An 18,649-nucleotide genomic window follows, 5' to 3' on the forward strand; every position below is an offset into this window, starting at 1 on the left:
GAGTAAGATGCTTTTTTAGTAGATTTGGTGAGGAGTCTGGCTGGATATTTTTTCTCAATTAAGAATTTGTTAATATATGTATATGTGTGAAAAGATGGATATGATATAGACTAATGTGTGAATTGCTCATTCATAGCAGACCTAACTGTAGTGTCTTGTGCAAGGGACTGATGCGTATACGAGGCTGGATACACACAGGACATCAAATTTTCTAACTGTGGCCCCGAGATACTCACAAAGAAAGAGATTCACACAGATAAAGATAATATTACTGTTATTCATGTTTAATACAGTTTGAAAGGCCATGAAGAGGTTTACTGTGCACGGCTCCACTTTTACGTGCAATCGTTTGTTGCAATTATTATGTTGGGGAAACTATAAATGTGCAAAAGATACAGATTCTCTATGTGCCACAGTACACTGAGAAAAAGTGTCCATGAAATTAATACAATTTGCAAACCTAAAGCTTCTTTTGAAAGAAGATGTTAGTTGTGCACCAGCAAATCCAGGAAGACCACACATATAATCACAACATTCCTATTTATTAACCAATATAGAATACATGTTTATGTACAAAAAGATTTGAAGAGGGATTTCATGTCAACCAAGGCCCCAGAAAAGACACCAGAGACAAATACAGAGTCAGTAACCTTAATCAAAATAAAAAATAAAGACACTCAGAGTTTATGATTTGAGGGGGGGGGGGGGGGGGGGGGGGGGGACACGCTGTCATGGTAGCCAATCCCTGTCTTCTCCATCCAGCGCTTTCTCGAGGTTCTCTCTGTTTCTGAGGCTGTTGAGGAGCAGCTCCAGCGTCCTGACCACCGGCTGCATCCCGCCGCTGTGCCTCTTCCCAAAGCGGCCGATGGGTCTCACCCCGCGCCCTACGTACCAGAACGGGTCTATCTCTGGACCTGGACCACACAGACACAAGTACGCTCGTCATTATATATCAAAGCAAGCATTCAAGTATAATGATGAAAAGACCAAAAGGACTACCATGAACACAATGATATTATGATGATGGGGCTAGCAGGCTACTAAAAATAAATGAGGACATGAAACATTCCTTAGTCAAACATATGGACACTTTTAGCATCGGATTTTACATAGATTCTGATGCCTTAAAGTACTCTATATGGGATCCCAATGATTACTAGAACATTATTGTCATATTTACTGCAATATTTCTTTTAAATAATTCCAACAATTTGATTCATAACTACTTTTGAAAGATTATAAATTGTGTATTTAAGAGAAAACGATTATAAAGAAAATAGTATATTAAAAAAGCATTTACTCTTATATATAACCCAAATAACCACAAAGATTTTATGAATCGAGACAAATAAGACGTAGAGCATCACAGGTCTATTAATTTTCAATTGCAGTCAATGATCCCTTGAGATTAAGACAAGGGTTTGAAAACCAGTGTCTCTGTTGGAAAGTTCAACAGTAAAATGAATATCAGACAGTTAATTCCTCTGAAAATGATAGGAATAGAAATGGAAAGACATAAATAAGAGGAATATATTATAAGTGATAGTTGTTTTGTCAGTCATCTTCACATTTTCCTTAAATCTCGACACTTAGTGACTCACATTCAGCAGTTTCTTAAAAAAGAAATCCCAGGTCTTACTTCTGTTGTCCACATTGTGAACGATGTGGAAGTCGTGCTCCACTGTGGTGCTGTGAGCGCCGCTGAGGCTGGAGGAGAGGAGGAGGAGCAGTGCCAGGAGCGCGGGCAGCCAGCGGCTCGTCAGGATACAGTGCCGGACATTAGCCGCTCTCCCAGGCAGCATGCTGTGGAGTCGCTGAAGGCACTGAGAGAGGACAGAGGGACAGTGGTCAGAAACAAAGCTTTTAGAGGTAACTCAAAAAAGAAGACAACCTGGAAAAAGCTAGAGAAAATATAATTGGGATAAAAAATGACTTTAGGATATGTCAGATTATTATGAATCTAATTTTGAATAAGAGAGAATAACTGAAATGCAGAGACTGTTATTCATAAGAGATGAAGAAAAACATGAAGTTGGATGTAATCATTTAAGCCTCATTGCTAAGCAACAAAAACTCAGAATATTTAAATATTATTTAGAAAAACACATAACAATTTTTAACTGATATTCATCATTATAAGTCCCAAAAGACAATACCATTTAATAATGTAGTCACAGTTCAAACTGTTACAAATGAAACTGAAATATCTTAACATCATAAAATACTTAATGTACTGTTATGCCCAATAGAAACTATAAGTCCCAAAATAAATATCATTGGCTATTCTATAGTAATCAATATTGAATTATAAGTACACAGCCCCCTAATGATGTAGTCTCGTACTTATAATTGTTAGGAATCCACTAAAAGTATCTAAGTATAGCCAAATAATAAATTAAATACAAAACTTAATGCATTATCATAACCATTTTAAACTCATATTTGTCATTATAAGTCCCATTAGAAATACAAGGCTCTGAAAGTGTAGGATATCAATATCATACATGATAAATTATCAACACCAATCATAAAAAAATGACTTAATGAACTACCATTACTTATACTTGTCATCATAAGTCCCAAAAGAAGCATCACTAGCAATTTAACAGCCTATCAATATTACATTATTCGTGAACAGCCCACAGATGATGTATCCACATAGATATAATTCTTAAAAATCCACCTGAAGTGTCTCAATATCATAACACAATCATCAAATTCCCAACTTGATGTAGCCTAAGGTAAACATGTATAAATGATATAAATAAATTGTATAATCTCTGAGCAGCAGCATCTTACCCTGGACTTTGGTAACAGGCTGAGGTTAGGTGGCGGAGGTCTCCAGTGGTTCTTGTTGAGCAGGTGTGATCCAGCTTATATATCCTTGCTGCCCATGAGGTTGTTGGATGATGAATCAAGAACGTCAGTCACACACAGTCATCCCAGACCTACAGGATGCATCACCCACCTCCTCCTCCTCCTCCTCCTCCTCCTCGCCGCCTAGCATCCTCGCATCCTCCCACTCCTTAACCCCCCCCCCCCTCAGCCCTCTGACAGAGGACGGCTGCTTTTTGGAGTTTTCCTGATGTCCGTCACGTAGCAGAGTAGTCCATCAGGGAGTCAATGACACACGGACGACTTTGAATTAGTGAGCATGGGGAGACCCAGCGACTCAAGTGGGTCTGTCAGACAATGATTCTGGTGGGTGGTATGTGATGAGTCTTTCATCATTCAGCTTGATTACAAAGGGACCAGCCAGCACCCAATCAGCTACTGCAAAAGAAAAAACACCTCAGCGCGTTCTTGGACACACCGTCAGCTTAAAATGTTTTCTTTTGGACCTAAAAATAGATAATCAAAGATGATCTCATGGTTGGAAAACAAAGAAAAAGAACTCGAAAGGCTATAGGGACATTGTCCATTATGATTCAATGTCTGTGCATACATTCTGTCTTCCTTAAAGAAGACGAGACTTCACATTTAGGAAACTGTTAGTTTATAATCAAAAATTATCTCTTTGCTAGAAAACAGAGAATTAAAAGACATAATGTAAGGAAGAAAGAAACTAAACATTTTGTCCTCCTTATAATAAATATATGAAGTTTGGCATGAAACGTCACAATCGTCTCATTGCTAGAAAATTTTAAAAGAAATACGATGAAAAAAAGAATATAATATTGGTAGTACATAATATATATGTACTACCAATATTAATATCTGTTGGTACATTTTGTCTTCCTTAAAAGATGTTCTTGTGAATAAGATAGCAACAAAAGATCTGAGGTAACCTGTGGTAAATTATTTAAACAATGTGTATGTATATGTTTTGAATGCTCACTGGTGATTGCACCTACTCACAGGACACGTTAATGACATAAAAGCAGCACCCGGCACTAAACTGAAATACAATATAGCTGGAACGGTCAGTGACAGAAAAACGCACAACATAAAACCGGATGAGGAAGGAGGTGGAAGCTATAAATGTCACACATGTCACCGGTACCTGTGCGGAGAGGAGACAGCGATGACTCACAAGTGAGAGGTTAGGATGAGAAGGATTTCAGACACTCATTGTTGTTCAGACATAAAGTCGCCTTTGGGCCCGACAACAAAAAGTGTAAAGGTCAAAACATGTGATGTCAAACTAGCCGATGTGTGCAGAACATAAAGCAAAGGTTTGGGAGGAGATCTGTTCCTCTCAGTTTAAAGTTTGGAATTTTTTTTTATTGAGGGACTTAATTCTAATTCATACTGGGGGGAAAAGGGTTAGGATAAAAAAATAAATAATCCATGAATAGTTCCCCTTACGAGGGCAAATAAATAAATTCTGCAGGAGATGTAGAGCTGCTGAATTATAAATTAGCATGACAGAGCAGAAATTGTTTAAGCTAAACTGAGCTAAACTGTGATTATTGCTACTTTTATAAGTGTAATTTGAAAATCTTTGGGTTTTGGAGCAGGTCTTACGACTTTTCAAGGTTGTGCATAGTGATAAAGGTTTCTATTTTACAGACATTTCAGAGAATTTACCAAAGTTGTCCCGATCAAATCATTCCTTTCATTATATAACACATAAACTCTCATTCATGCTTTTGTCTCCAGCATCTGCAATCAATCAACCATCTAGAACTTGGCTATGGTTCTTACAAGAACTCTCAAATATGTGCATATCACATCCACTCTCTGTTTACCCGATGCAGGTGGCGATCTCCATCCTGGGGCAGCACTTTAGTTCTCCTTCTCAAACAATTTGTCATAGACTGTGATCAGATTGTACAACACAGTATGCCTGGCTGCAATAATGAGATGATAAGTACCTGAGGACGTGTTATCTCACCACAACGTGGAAACAACCATAAATAATAAAAGGAGATTGGATTAACATTTAAAAATAAAGTTTATTCGTGGTTTTGTTTGGTGCTGGGCTGAAAACCCAGACGACATGTGACTGTTGGTTTTATTCACAAATCTACAGAGATGTTTTTTATCTGACAGAATGGCCTCTTCTTCATGGTCTCATCAGCGTCTGATTGAATGGCCTCATCTCGCCCGTGTCATCTGTGTCTATGTGAGTGGAGGCCCAGCATGGGGCTCCTGCCAGACTTCCTGCATCATTACATGTCCTGTGTAAAATCTTTGAAGGATCGTGACATCACAAGCGAGGAAGCAAGTGACTAAAGGTATTTCTTCAGCAACAGGAGGAGATTCCCTTGATTTTTTGAGAGCTCTGAGAATTGTGGGTATTGATTGTGAAACCCCTGCTTGCACAATGATTAACAGTTTAGCTCCGTGACTTAAATCATTAGCCCATTGGTGCTACAGTATATTTTGTTAACTGCCTCCTAATTCGTGACCTACACGGTGTGTGGGCCGGGACATTCATTGATTAGATTTGGTTTACCCTGTCTACTAAAAAAAAATCTGTCTGTCTGTTTCATTGAAGGAATTTCCTGATGAGGCTTTAATTCAGAACAAAAAACATCTGGATTGAGTTTATACAACTTCCTCAATAATTAACATTTCATAACACCAATAAGTAAACAATAGTATCAACATCCAACAAGGAACAAGGAATTATATAGTTGATCCTCAAAGATGCAACTGCTCGTAAATATCTGTTGGATTGTGGGTTAAAAACCCACATGGGTTGGACATAAGTCAACCACTCCTACTATGGACAATTTATGAAACCTCAACCCATCACATCTCTTCTAACACTATCTGTGAGCTGGGGTAGGAGAGAGCTGAAAGATTTTTTATTGCTAAATTGTCACATGTCAATTTATGTTCCACTATGATGTCGGATGCATTTTCTGAAGCGCTCACAATATTTCTACTTATTTATCAGACTGCCTTACTCGATAGTTTTATTTATAAAAAAAAAAAAATTCTCATAATATTAAGTTCAGTTGAAGGGGAGATGGGAGGAAGTGTTTCTATATGAGATGCCTTGCTGCCCCTTTGTGGTCAAAAGTGTGCACATGCAATACGCAAATACTCGTTATGTATAGGCTCTATAATTGTTTTTTTTTATATATATATGAATGTATTAAAAGAAAAACTCCACGACAACTTTGCGACCCCCCCCGTAGAAATGACGCCCACATTGAGAATAACAGCTTTTAGAGACTGGTACTGCTGGTCTTTCTAGTTATGCCACTAGATGTCCCTGTGTGAAGCGATGGAGTGTGTCCAATCAAAGACTAATTAACAAAGGCAAGATTAAATCCTCTTGTTCCATTCATAAACGTATATTGTAACCAATCTTACATCATAACACACCACATGCTTGATTTCTCGAGTGTACAATATAATAACACTTACATTTAATTCCGGAAAACATACGTTGGCCCGAGAGAGTTCAATGCTCTGCAAATCTAGAAAACGCATGCAAACAGAAAGGACACATGAAAATCCAGAAAACACATGCAAACAGACAAATAAACACGTGCAAATTAAGAAAACGACTTCATCAATTTGACGACACGTGCGCTGCAAAAAAGTTACATCACGTGCGCAGGTGCCGCAAATTGTGCAGACTGCAACTGATATGTTTCCAGGGGACCCAAAAGAGCAATAAAGTTCCATCACCACTGAAGACTAGCAGACTTCAATAACCTTGACATGAGACAAGTATCATATCCATGGAAGGAGGATGTTATTGTTGCTGATGCGTGGATGTAAAATGAAGCTATTCGTTAGGCGGATTTTTGACGAAAGCGGAAGTGCAGAGAAGTGAACGCTCCTGCAGTTTATTTTGAAGTTGCGTCAGTTGTCACGCTCAGTCCCTCACTGGCTTCCTGTTGACAGTGAAGCTGGTGAATGTCTAGAGAGAGACACTATGTAGGAAGTGTTTCGGGAAATGGAGTAAAACCAACCACAGGAAACCGCGTGGGACGACACGTAAACAACCGAGGGGACCCTCCGTGCGTGTGCTTGTTTTCTACATGCGTGTGAGGACGGCATGTCGCTGAGTTCGGGCGGGTGGACTCACACCCCCGGCTTCTCAGCGCCGGACCAGTCCGCCGCCCTCCCCGCTCAGCATGGGGCCTCGCCGCCACAGCCCGGCTGCCACACCGTCCTCATCTCGGTGCGGGTGTCGGTGTGCCACTCCGGCATTCGGCCGCTGTGTCTCCCCGGAGCAGGCGACGAGTCACTCCGCCTGCAGCTCAGCATGGACCCGGGGAAGTCCGGGGAATTCCGCCTGTCGCTGCAAGACAGCAGCGAGACTGGCCGGAGTGTGGTGAGTCCACAGGGGCTGGGCTTGTTGTTGTTTACTGAAATGTAGTAGATTACTATTATACTATTGTATAAGTACAGTTATTTGTATCGTGGCTTTATTGTTGCTGTGGTTCTTCTTCTCTGTAAAGCACGTTGTAATCGTGTTAAGTAAAGTGCCAAACAATTAAAGTTCTTTATTATTGTATTAAAAATATGGTGGAACAAAACCAAACCTAGTTTATGGTCTTCTCACCAGGGCTGTATTAACCACCTAAGAGGAGGTGTGCCCCCCCCCCCCCCCCCCCCCCCCCGGCCTCCTCTGTTCCTCACCACATACATGCATGTTCCTTATTCAGACAGCCGTCACGTTACAACCACTTAACAGAGCACACAACTCATGGCAGCTGTCTGATTTTCGAGTTCTTTTCCAAGATGCAGAAATCCACTTCTGTCACTTCTGAATTTGGAACTTAATAAAAAAAGCCTGTATTTCGGTTATTGCAATTTAAAAATACAGACATTGGTTATTAACGTTTACTTTTTTCTGGCAAATCCAACACTGCCTGTATTGAGTGATGCCACCTCGCTGAGCTCGTACACGTTTATGTTGTTAAAAAAAATGGGTTACATTTTTTTAGACACGCCTCATAATGATGCATTTCCATTCAGCGACTTGGAGAGTTCTACTCAGTTTTTATTGTTTTACATTAGTATTTTTTAGACTAATACATTTTTGTTCTATTGCTTTAGACTTTCTTAGAGAACAATTACTTTCTGTATTTAATTTGTATGGTATAAACCATATCAAACGTATGGTTTAACATAATGATTCCTCCTCCCTCCCCATGTCACCTGACCTCATCTCTGTTCCCTCTCACTCTCTGTTCCCTTTTGTTCCAGACCGTTGCTGAGTTTGATTTGAGAACCGTAAACTACGAAGTGAAGTCACCAAAGTGCCACGAGCTGCATTTGACTGCGCCGCCACATGACCGCATCAGCTTCAACTTCCGCTGTGAGCAGGAGGCCAATGAGTGGGCTACTGTTGTTCTGTCATCACTGAGAGAAGCACATAGAGGTCAGTACTGACAGTGTGTTAGGGAAGTATTCACACTCCTTCACCAGGGTTTATCCTGCATAGAGAGTTGTGAGGCTGCCCTCTGTAGATGTAAATGTTAGGTAATTAAAAATAAAGGGCCAATTCTGAGGTCAAATTTAGATGAAACAAACCAGTGAAAACATCGCATGGATTATTTTGCCTTCAATTTCTACCACTAGATCCCTTTCATCTAAATCTTACACACTTAACCTTAAATCCTTGATCGGAGTCCACGAGTGATGGATCCACCTGATTAAATTAGGGATCTGTGCGATTATTGGCTACTAGAAATACTATGGCTATTTTAATATGCACATTCTGACCATTTGTGTCATTTAATACAATGCACAGAGGAAGTAATCGCTTGCCTTGAAAATTCAATGAAGTAAAGTGTCTGAATTCTCAATGGGATATTTTTAGTTTTTCTTTAAATGAAAGTGAGTCACTTACATTTCTGTTCGAAAGCAGTCACAGAAGAAAGATGGAGAAACTTGTATGATTCCTTGCTGAACCATCATGTATTCATGTAAACCCACTTTAAAATATTGTTGGACACTTAATTTGTCCTGCAGTGAACTCAGTTTTTGTGAAACAAGGTTGTTGTATCACACTGTTCAGTCACATATTTATTTGAACAGAGGAGCTTTTCACTGGCCTGGACAATGATTGGTCACGTCAGTAGTGACTTTTTCAACAACTGTAAGCGAGCACCATATTTTTACTTTAGATGGATTTTTTTATTACTGTTTTGTTTTTTGCCAACAAACATAATATTGTATTTCTAACACTTTCACGTGTGTCAAAGCAGTAAAGTAAAAGAAAAGAATGATAATAGAAAACGAAAAACTGTAAGGAAAAGTAAATATAATTAAATACAAATATGTTGAATGCTAAATCTGATAATAAGGCAGGTTTTATAGTAACTATGTGCTAACATCATAATGATATTCAAACAGAGGAGTGCTGTTTGCAGCTTTGGATGGTAATGAAACCTGGGCCCTTGTTTTTTTTAACAAAGTTGATGTTTAATCTCCCTTTACAGATTAACTGGCCCTTAAAGAGCTGAGAAAATACTTATCATATATATATATATATTATAAATATATTATAGATAAATTAAGTAGTATACTGTATTTACCTATACTTCCTTTCCCAGTCTGGGAGCATCATATTAAAGTTAATATGTAAAGAATTAAATGCAGTAACAAGATTATTTCCTGTCTGAGAAGTGCAGTGATTCTCTGTTAAACATTCAATCCAACATGAGGATGTGGAAGTGACAGTGAAATGGACAAATTAGCCCTGCAGCACAAGACACAAGCTTTTCTTTCAACTGATCTCATTTCCCTTTGTAACTGACCAGAGTGAGAGTAGCTCTCAATTTAGTTGCCGTCAAACTCTTTAATAGTCTGTATTAGATGCTATAAATAGATGAGATGAGAATAGTTCAGAAGATAGTACGAAATCTACTAGGAACTGTCGTTTCTGATGAAATGCAACAAAAAATGTTTTACCATTCCTGCGTAGAAAATATATTTTAAGATTTCAGACATGGATAAAGATCGACCATTTCCTCCCACTATTTAGACATGAAGCCAAAATAACTCAAGGCTGCCATCTTGCTCCACAGAAGTACTTGTCTTTGACAATTTAGACACTCTAGCTTAACGTTTGGGAGCAGTCATGTCATCCATCTTTTTACACAGTCCATCTGAATGTTTTACTCTTGGTCTTTTTGTTCTATTTTTCCTTTAAACTTCTTGTTTTCAACATTTTTCATTAGCAGTTGCTCCTCAAGATAATGGCCCACAGCGCCCCCTGGAGGATCTCCAACGTCACGACACATTGGCCTTGCAACGCACAGGTGTGTACACCGAACATCTCCCTGATTAATATAAACCATGATGTGATTTACTTCTTTAGATGCGATGTAACTAATTCACTCATTCGCTCACTCATTTTATTCACTCATTGAATCATTGTTAGCTCCATAGTGGCTCTGTGGCGGAATGGAAACATCCTCTTTCCATCAACCTATGTTCACCTGTGTAGGCTTGTCTGTGTTTCCCGTGCATGTATGCATTTATCCATCTGTAGAGGAAACCTGCATAGACCTGACCCGGGCCATAGAAGCAGGTGACATGCAGTCTGCCTCTCTCATCGCTGTCACACTCGCACGGAAGCACATTGCCCTCAAGATCCAGCCCTTTGCCCAAGACTATGAAGACTCTGAAATCAAGTAGGACCCTGATTGTTATTTGTGATTTTAGCGGTATTTTACTAGAAATTGTCATAGATTTTGTCTGATGGCTTGTTTTTTATTTTATTTGAACAGTTTGGCTGTTGTAGCTGAAGATTCTTCCTCGTCCTGTTGTGTCACTGTGAAAGTTTTCCCTCATATGACAACTGCAGCACTGAAACAGCAGGTTAGCCTCTTTCAAGCTTTTTCTCTATTTCATCCCCAAGTTATTTACACTTCTCTCTTCAATTATCACTCTCACTTGTTTGCTTCTTTTCACTCTATACATCCTCAGATGTTTCTTGAGTACGGCTTCCACCCGCGGGTGCAGCGCTGGGTGATCGGCCAGTGCTTGTGCAGCGACCAGCGCTCTCTCGCCTCGTACGGCGTTCGTCAGGACGGCGACACGGCTTTCCTGTACCTCCTGTCAGCCCGATACGTCCACTTGACACACCAAGTCCTGCAGCAGGATCAGGAGAGCGCCCTTCTCCTCACCCCTCCATCACTGTCGCTGCCCACCCCGCCCCTCCCTCATACCTCTACTAACGGCACCTCATCTCAGGACCGGAGGCCGTACACTACCCTGCCCCCAAGACTCCATACGAGCAGCAACACTGGTGAGTGATGGCTTGAATATTCTATGGGTTAGATTGATGTACCCGGCCGGTGCACAGCAAATGGTTGGAACAGTGTAATTTGTTCCCAGTCACAGTCAATGCTCATGAAAAATTTAAATCCACTGGTTTATTTTTAGTTTATTCGAATCTTCTTTTAATTCATCAAACTCTTGTTGGAGTCAAAGCCTCTCTGAAAAACAGCCTGCAGACACTTCCTCTAATGACTAGAAGTTTAATTCGATCCACAGTACAATGTAATACATATTAAATTAATCATAAAGAAGTAATTGTTTTCATTTTCATGCATATATTATATCTGTACCCCAAGTATCACATTTGAGACTTTTTGTGTGACCTGTTTAGAGAAGCTATACAACACGACACACAAAGGAAAAGCAGTCATTCAGAATAATGTATTACATTTTACAATGAAGCTTGATGTCTTCTAGACCTATTTTTCACTTAAATATAGTACATGTGTAAAACTTTATGTCACACATACACACACTAACTAACGGTCACACACATTCAGATGTAACCGATTTCTTGTTCTGTCATTTTTCAGAAAGAGGAAACATCAGTGAAATCAAAGATCTCATCAACCTAGAGATGCCTCAACTGAACGAAGCACTGAGCCCCTCCACATCCACATCTTCCACCAAGGTAATACACAGCAGCAGCAGCAGCCATTGTGCTTTTGTAATTAAAGAACGTATCGAAAGATAAATGACAATGTCCAACAAACATTTTAAAGCAACAAATTAAAGTGCTATTTTTCTTTGTCAGGGCTGGTCATGCCCCTCTTGCACTTACATTAACAAACCGACTCGGCCGGGCTGTGAGATCTGCAGTACCAACCGGCCGGAGAACTACGTCATCCCGGGGGGTTATCGACCGGACCCCCTGGAACTCCGGCGCATCCAGCAGGAGAAGGAGGCGATCAGACAGTACCAGCAGGTAGGAAATACACACTTCAGAGTGTAACATGCACGCACAGTAAGACATCTACATACAATAACACACCTGTATGCATGCAACAACAGCTTGTGTCACGCATGTATACTTTGAATAAAAATGCCTCGATTTGGTTGAAAATTCGATTTTTTCAAACTTCTTAAAAAATTTATAGGGAAAAGAGAAGTATGAAATTGATTCAAAGCCGAAATTTAAATAGAAACTTTTCAGGCTCTCTCAGGTTGACTCTCTTCTCTTTTGTCTCTGTTTTTTTGAAGGAGAAAGGGAGAAGAGAGGTGCTGAGGAGCGCTGGGGCTCAAAACAACTCACTCCTGTTTAACCTGGACCAGGACTACTGAACACACAGAGACACAGGCACACGACACTCGCTGACAGTCGGAAAGTGTAGCGCCGTTTCGGCTGCACTAAATTTCCGATGACACAAGAAATCGAATGCACAAGCCTTTGTCTCTATGCACGTCTGCAGATATGTTTGAATTGAAAGCGTATGGTACTGTTGTTAGTTTTCTCAAGTTGAATGTAGCTTACCAAGCCAAGACATGCACTTATACAACTGCAGACTTATTTCTACCTAATGTTGCCCAAATAAATAACACAAGTGAACGTGCAGCCTCGATTTTGCATGATCATGATCTCTTACAGTAGAGAAACTGTATGAGAAGATGTGACTTCACATTTTATGAAAAGATGTGCAAACACTGACAAGGTAAAAGAAAACCAGTATTGAATATTAATTTAAATATTAAAACATATATTGGGCTCTTTCTTTTTGTCACATAAACAATAATGATGAACTTGTATGTTGATTATAACCAATCAGGTCCTGATGATAAGACTATGAATGTCTTTTTTTTTTTTTTTCTTTGTATTGACCATCCAGTTGGGTTTTAATCATGGTCACTGTTGACTCTTGACATCAGTGGCTTTTTAATGAACAAATTGTGGGATGAGGTAAATTCAATGCAAAACCCTAGTTTAAAATTTTGCACTGTCAAATTGTATATACTCTGTGAAACAGATAATAAAATACTTATACACAATGTCTGTGTCTGCATGAATGAGCGTGTCTGCGCTTAGCACGTGCATTTGTGTGTTTTGTTGGATGGATGCCCGTAGAAATAAACTCAAGGGACATTATTTGTGGAATTTACCTTTTAACCCTCCCATGACCACCGCTCCTTGTCTCAGGCGAGGGAACAGGAGCGCCGGGAGAATTTCGCTCGGCTGATGATGATTGACGACCAAGATCTGGTGCCGAACCCGGAGTCTGTGGACTGTCGGATCTGCTACGTGGACCTGCAGCCTGGACAGGGCGTCCTGCTGAGGGAGTGTCTTCACTGCTTCTGCAGGTAAGAATCAGGAGGATCAGAGTAATCTTTAAAAAAAGAGGAACAGGAAGAGGGAAGATGATAAAACATTTTCAGTGCATGCTGGGTCATTATGACTTGAATGTTATCATTTTTGTTGCCAAAGCCCCAATAAGAATGAGACCAATAACTTTTTCATGTCTCTGCGTCTGCCCCAGCCAGTGGCTTGAGACCCATTTTCCATTAATTGAGTATTTGCCTAGACAAACTTTCCCTCTTAATACTTTGTATAAAAACCATCTCTCCTAAACCTTTTGTATTCAAGCAGCCTCATATCAGGACACGCCCACCTCTGTGTGTAACGGTCGGCACTTTGCAGTCACTGTGAAAATGAGGTAGCTCTAATGTTTGCAGGCTTATTTATAACTGGAATTGAGAACCACAGGTACACTGACTTATGTTGTATTCAAGTTTTACTTAAGCTGTTATAGTTTTAGTTTTAAAACAAGGATATTTCCACAATTTTGTGTTTTAGTGATATTGCACAGGGTTTTACGCAATTATTTTGTAAATTGTAATAGATTGATGTTGAGGTGTAAAGGTGGTCTCCTGTCAAGGGAGGGAGCAAAATGACAAAAGGAAAAGTGGATTTAACTGCTTCTTCTAATAGCAGGAAGAGTAAGTGTTTGAGTGTCCTGGACTTTTCCCATCATTCAAACCTTTCTGTGCTGGTGCTCGTGTGTCTGCTCGTCCAGAGACTGTTTACGCTCGGTCATCATGTTGAGTGAGGAGCCAGAGGTGTCCTGCCCCTACAGAGATGAGACGTATTCCTGCGCCTGCTCCCTGCAGGAGAGGGAGATCAGAGCTGTGAGTTACACCAGCTCCAGATTCTACACCTGCATCTTAGCATTAGCATCCCAAAGCATCAGAGTATCCAAATCCAACTATATATTATGTGTTCATTTAGCATATAGCTTTCAATACTGTCCCTTCCAGCCAAGAAGCCAGAGCTCCTGCTCTGTTGCTGTTTTCAGAGCTGGTCTTCTCTCCATGTGGGCGGAACTGTAACGGCTCCGGCTGTGGTGCAGTAACAGCTGCGTCTCTACAGAGTGCAGCTCTGTACAGACGCAGTTGATAACTGTTATCATTAAATTGTGATCAAACCAGGACTAATTAATTCAGCCATTTGAGAGTGTGTTTGTGTGTGTGCGTGTGTGTGTGGCTGGGTAGGTTTGAAATCTATTCCAGTGGAATATAAAAATAAAAAAAGAGAAGTCAAACTTTACAGACTGTGTGTGTGTGTGTCTGTGTGCGTGTGTGTGTGCGTATGCGCAGAAATTATAGCCAATATATGAAAGCCCTCAGCCTCACATATATCAGACCTATGGAAAGTCCTCCATGCTGGAACAAACACAAAATTATTGACTATAACTTATTAACTTATAAGCTCAAAATAGAATACATATATAGAATGAATTCTTAGCATGGATATACTGCCATCTTGTGTATAACATTGTTACTATGTATATATACTATGTTTTTTTCACCTCTCTGCGTCCCAGTTGGTGCCAGCGGAGGAGTACGAGCGCTGGCTGCAGAGAGGCCTGTCAGTGGCAGAGTCTCGATGTGAGGGCAGCTACCACTGTGCCACCGCCGACTGTCGGGGCTGGTGCGTGTACGAGGACACGGTCAATGTCTTCCACTGCCCTGTCTGCGGGAAACACAACTGTCTGATTTGTAAAGTAAGAAAGACATACAGTTATTTGATTATTTACTTCGAATCATCATTTCTAGGAAATTGTCTTTGTGTTTGGACGATTCTCGATCGAGCAGGATTGATACGAAATCAAGGACATCAACACACACTGCTACTTGGTAGTCAGTATACAAGCAGTGGTTTGAATCGACTGACATTGTGTCACCATTAATGAGAAAATAGTGATCAAAAAAAATCAGGGCTAGTGAATAGTTGTGAATTAGCCTTCACAAGATTAAATGAGCCTTTGGAAACATTGGATGTGAAAAGATAAAGCAGCAGATGCCACCTGTTGAGAACATTTCAGGATATCAACATTTCGATAATATGCTTCAAACATAAAGTTTTCGATTGAAACTCTCTCACCCTGAAAGTACAGATCCAGATTACTGTCTTTGAGGTTTCTTGAAATACTGTGCAAAACAGTTTACTAATAATTCCTGATGCTTCAAAATGCAACTCTTGTCGAGTTTTTCCCACAAGTCACAGCAGACCTGTGTCTTCACCTGCACTTTCGTTATGTTATTGTTCTTTTCGGGTTGTTATACCCCCCTCATCAGCGCCAGAAGAATCACATCTCTAGTATCCAGGACATCTATTGTACTGTATAAAAACAAGCACTATCCCATTTTAATTTTCCACTCTTCCTTCTATGTTGCTACAGGCAATCCACGAGGGAATGAACTGCAAACAATACCAGGATGATCTCGCAGCCCGGGCTATAAATGACTCTGCTGCAAGGAGGACGACTCATCTACTCAAGGTGAGCTGTTTTAGGCTTTTGTCATAATGCCAGTAACCTGATGAAGTAATTGTAGCCTTCGGCCATGAGCTGATGTGATCTGGTGTTGCCCAACCTTCATTGAGTGGAAGCTGGTTCCATACACTGTTAGAGAGAAAGATAAAAGAGAGAGATATCAAGTCTAAGATGTTTATCTCTGTACAGTATTAGTAGACTTAATGGTGTTTTAGTTTTAAGATATTTAAAAGTCAAATTGTTTATATCTTGCCAAATTATAACAGAAGTAATGCAGGGCACTTTTCATTTAGAATTTCTTATTTTAAGTGGCAACATTGATTATTCTGTAAATACTGGGAGCCTGTGAAGTCGGTCACAGAGTATTTCAAGCCTGAAGTTATAAAGGGTTTTGATAAAAGGTTTCAGCTGTAAATATAAGTTGTACCTTTTAGATTTACCTCAACTTGAAGAGTCTGGTGTCGATAGAGAGCTTATTCCATCTTACACTCTTTGTCTCACAAACAGACTCTGGTGCAGTCAGGGGAGGCGATGCACTGTCCCCAGTGTGGCATCATAGTGCAGAAGAGGGATGGATGTGATTGGCTACGCTGCACTGTCTGTCACACTGAGATATGCTGGGTAACCAGAGGACCCCGCTGGGGACCGCAGGTAAGGAATCTTTTCATTGCTTCTTTTTTTGACTTGTACAGAGATGAAGGAGACGATTGTTTTTTGTCAATTTATGAACCTTGATAGACAGATTCTCTAAAAAGAAATACTGCAAATCAGGAGAGAAATATTTTAAATCCTTTTTTTCCCCCACCATAATGTGATTATCATCTTTCCAACTCTGATTCTGTTTCTTTCCAAGGGTCCTGGAGACACCAGTGGAGGATGTCGCTGCAATGTCAACAATCAGAAATGTCATCCGAAATGTCAAAACTGCCACTGAGAATCCCAGGACTGATGCTCAGACTGAAGAAAGTAATGAAAGACTGAATCTGAAATAATCTCTAGAGAAGGTGCATTTCAGGACACAACTGTGTTGACTGTTACAGGTTTGTTGTACTTTTTATAACTGGAGAAACTCTCTGCACATTTTTCACCATCACTTACTGCCAAATAATTTGTGCCCTCAGCTCTGCAATGTAATCAGAACAGCCGGAGGAATAATAATAAACATGTTGACATTTAGCTCTGCCTCTCACAAACAAGGAAACACAATCTGTGTGATTGCAACTATTCCATGTTTGGCTTAAATTAAAAATCATCTCATCTGACTGTAATCATGATAAATGTGGTCAGAACAATGCAAAGAATGAGTATTATATTGTTTTCGCATGTGGTGCCTTTTCAAAATGATTGCACTGCAGAGGTAGAGATCCAGGTGTGTTTTTTTGTCTTGTTTTGGTAGCTTCTTACCAGGATGCTTAAAACTGAAGTGACCTTATTGTTGTGCACAACAGCTGTAGCAGGGTGTTCATAGTGACATTTTCTGGGAAAAGTTCTGAAATCCTTTTTGTGTCTCTGATGTGCAATTTTCTGCATTGATATAGATCTAACAAAAGTATATTATAGATAGTATATTTTTTTGTGTCTGTGTGCGATTTGTGTGTGTTTGCCTTGTCACCAAAGAAATTGAAAAGGTCCGATTCTGATTTGCTGTTTAAGTGTCTGACCGATAGAGTTTAATGAAACTTCAATGTTTGTCTTCCACTTCTGTGGAGGGGTTAGAGGTCACAGAGGCTGTTTTCATGCGCTGCTGACCAGTTGAGTATTGTATCGTGACATCATCAATAGATGGAAGATTCCCATATATAAATGGGAATAGTCAGCTAATAATGGCAATACTGGAATATGTTTCTGTCCGAGGAGGCACACGTTAACATGTTTTGTCGATAAGCTCATGTTCCCCGTTAAGGAACTCATATATAATAGGGTGCATGTGGTGATACTCGTTGGCATACTTAAAAGGTTTTAATGGCATGTGAAAAGTTTGTAGCCATCCTGATGTTTGGAATATTTTCTAATTCATGTAACCGTCCTCACAAATGGCACTTTGTGTTCACTGGACAAAGCATAAAATGAACTCCAAACACAACAGTATGCCCTCAACTACACTACTGCCCCGCACTGAGAAGCCATGACGACTTCCTCACTGTTACTTGTGTTCACAGCACTGTGTTACTGATGTACTACTGTGCCTTAATGATGAATAAATAACCTTAAAACTCACTTTCTTTGTGTCTTGAAAAACATCTTTGTGTTTGGTGAATCTGAAAACTCCCAAATTCAATGATCACGTGTTCCCCATCCCAATGTCTTCATATATGTCATGATATTTATATTCCAAAATGATTTTCTTCAACATTAAGGAGGCCTTTTTTATTAATCATCAGGGGTTGTTTATTCTGAAAGACTCACTTTTATTTGAGAAACATTTTTAAGAGGTGGATTCTAGTTCCTGTGTTGTCTGGTATGATTTTGAGTCAGTGGGTTTAAGCTATTAAAAACATATGCGAATATTTTCCATAAAATATAAATAAGTATGTGTTTTAATTAATATATAAAAATTGATATAATCGGAGTGAAAAAGGAGAAAACAAATTTCCCCTCGGGTTACCTCCGCCATGTGCACATTCATCTCCTGCACTCAGAGCTGCTTGTTTTTTTACACCGCCGGCTCCTCGCAGCGGGGC

The 18,649-nt window shown here is 39.9% G+C and overlaps 2 protein-coding genes and 1 long non-coding RNA gene across 7 annotated transcripts; 1 reads left to right on the forward strand and 2 right to left on the reverse strand.

Annotated features, from left to right (window-relative positions):
- Positions 1 to 729: 729 nt before the first annotated feature.
- On the reverse strand, positions 730 to 1,802 carry prlh2 (prolactin releasing hormone 2). Its single transcript, XM_053412429.1, has 2 exons — positions 1,640 to 1,802; positions 730 to 914 (listed from the first exon to the last, which is right to left on the reverse strand). The coding sequence occupies exons 1-2, from the start codon at positions 1,800 to 1,802 to the stop codon at positions 730 to 732; spliced, it is 348 nt and encodes a 115-aa protein (XP_053268404.1).
- Positions 1,803 to 2,822: 1,020 nt separating this feature from the next.
- On the reverse strand, positions 2,823 to 6,712 carry LOC128425699 (uncharacterized). Of its 2 annotated transcripts, none has more exons than XR_008333168.1 (3): positions 6,592 to 6,712; positions 6,325 to 6,377; positions 2,823 to 3,273 (listed from the first exon to the last, which is right to left on the reverse strand). It is a non-coding gene; the product is annotated as an uncharacterized LOC128425699 (long non-coding RNA). The 2 variants fall into 2 exon arrangements; XR_008333167.1 differs by having other exon boundaries at positions 6,619 to 6,711.
- A 63-nt stretch (positions 6,713 to 6,775) lies between these two features.
- On the forward strand, positions 6,776 to 18,185 carry shrprbck1r (sharpin and rbck1 related). Of its 4 annotated transcripts, none has more exons than XM_053412432.1 (14): positions 6,776 to 7,243; positions 8,122 to 8,296; positions 10,104 to 10,181; positions 10,370 to 10,556; positions 10,653 to 10,743; positions 10,852 to 11,173; positions 11,739 to 11,836; positions 11,960 to 12,130; positions 13,337 to 13,497; positions 14,211 to 14,322; positions 15,018 to 15,197; positions 15,876 to 15,974; positions 16,476 to 16,619; positions 16,822 to 18,185. In XM_053412432.1, the coding sequence occupies exons 1-14, from the start codon at positions 6,965 to 6,967 to the stop codon at positions 16,900 to 16,902; spliced, it is 2,178 nt and encodes a 725-aa protein (XP_053268407.1). In that variant the 5' UTR covers positions 6,776 to 6,964; the 3' UTR covers positions 16,903 to 18,185. The 4 variants fall into 4 exon arrangements, with proteins under 4 accessions (XP_053268407.1, XP_053268405.1, XP_053268409.1 ...); XM_053412430.1 differs by having other exon boundaries at positions 6,777 to 7,243; positions 10,101 to 10,181; XM_053412434.1 differs by having other exon boundaries at positions 6,778 to 7,243; positions 10,415 to 10,556.
- The last annotated feature ends 464 nt before the right edge of the window (positions 18,186 to 18,649 follow it).

This window comes from Pleuronectes platessa, chromosome 20 (assembly GCF_947347685.1).
Source record: "Pleuronectes platessa chromosome 20, fPlePla1.1, whole genome shotgun sequence".
Taxonomy (NCBI): domain Eukaryota; kingdom Metazoa; phylum Chordata; class Actinopteri; order Pleuronectiformes; family Pleuronectidae; genus Pleuronectes; species Pleuronectes platessa.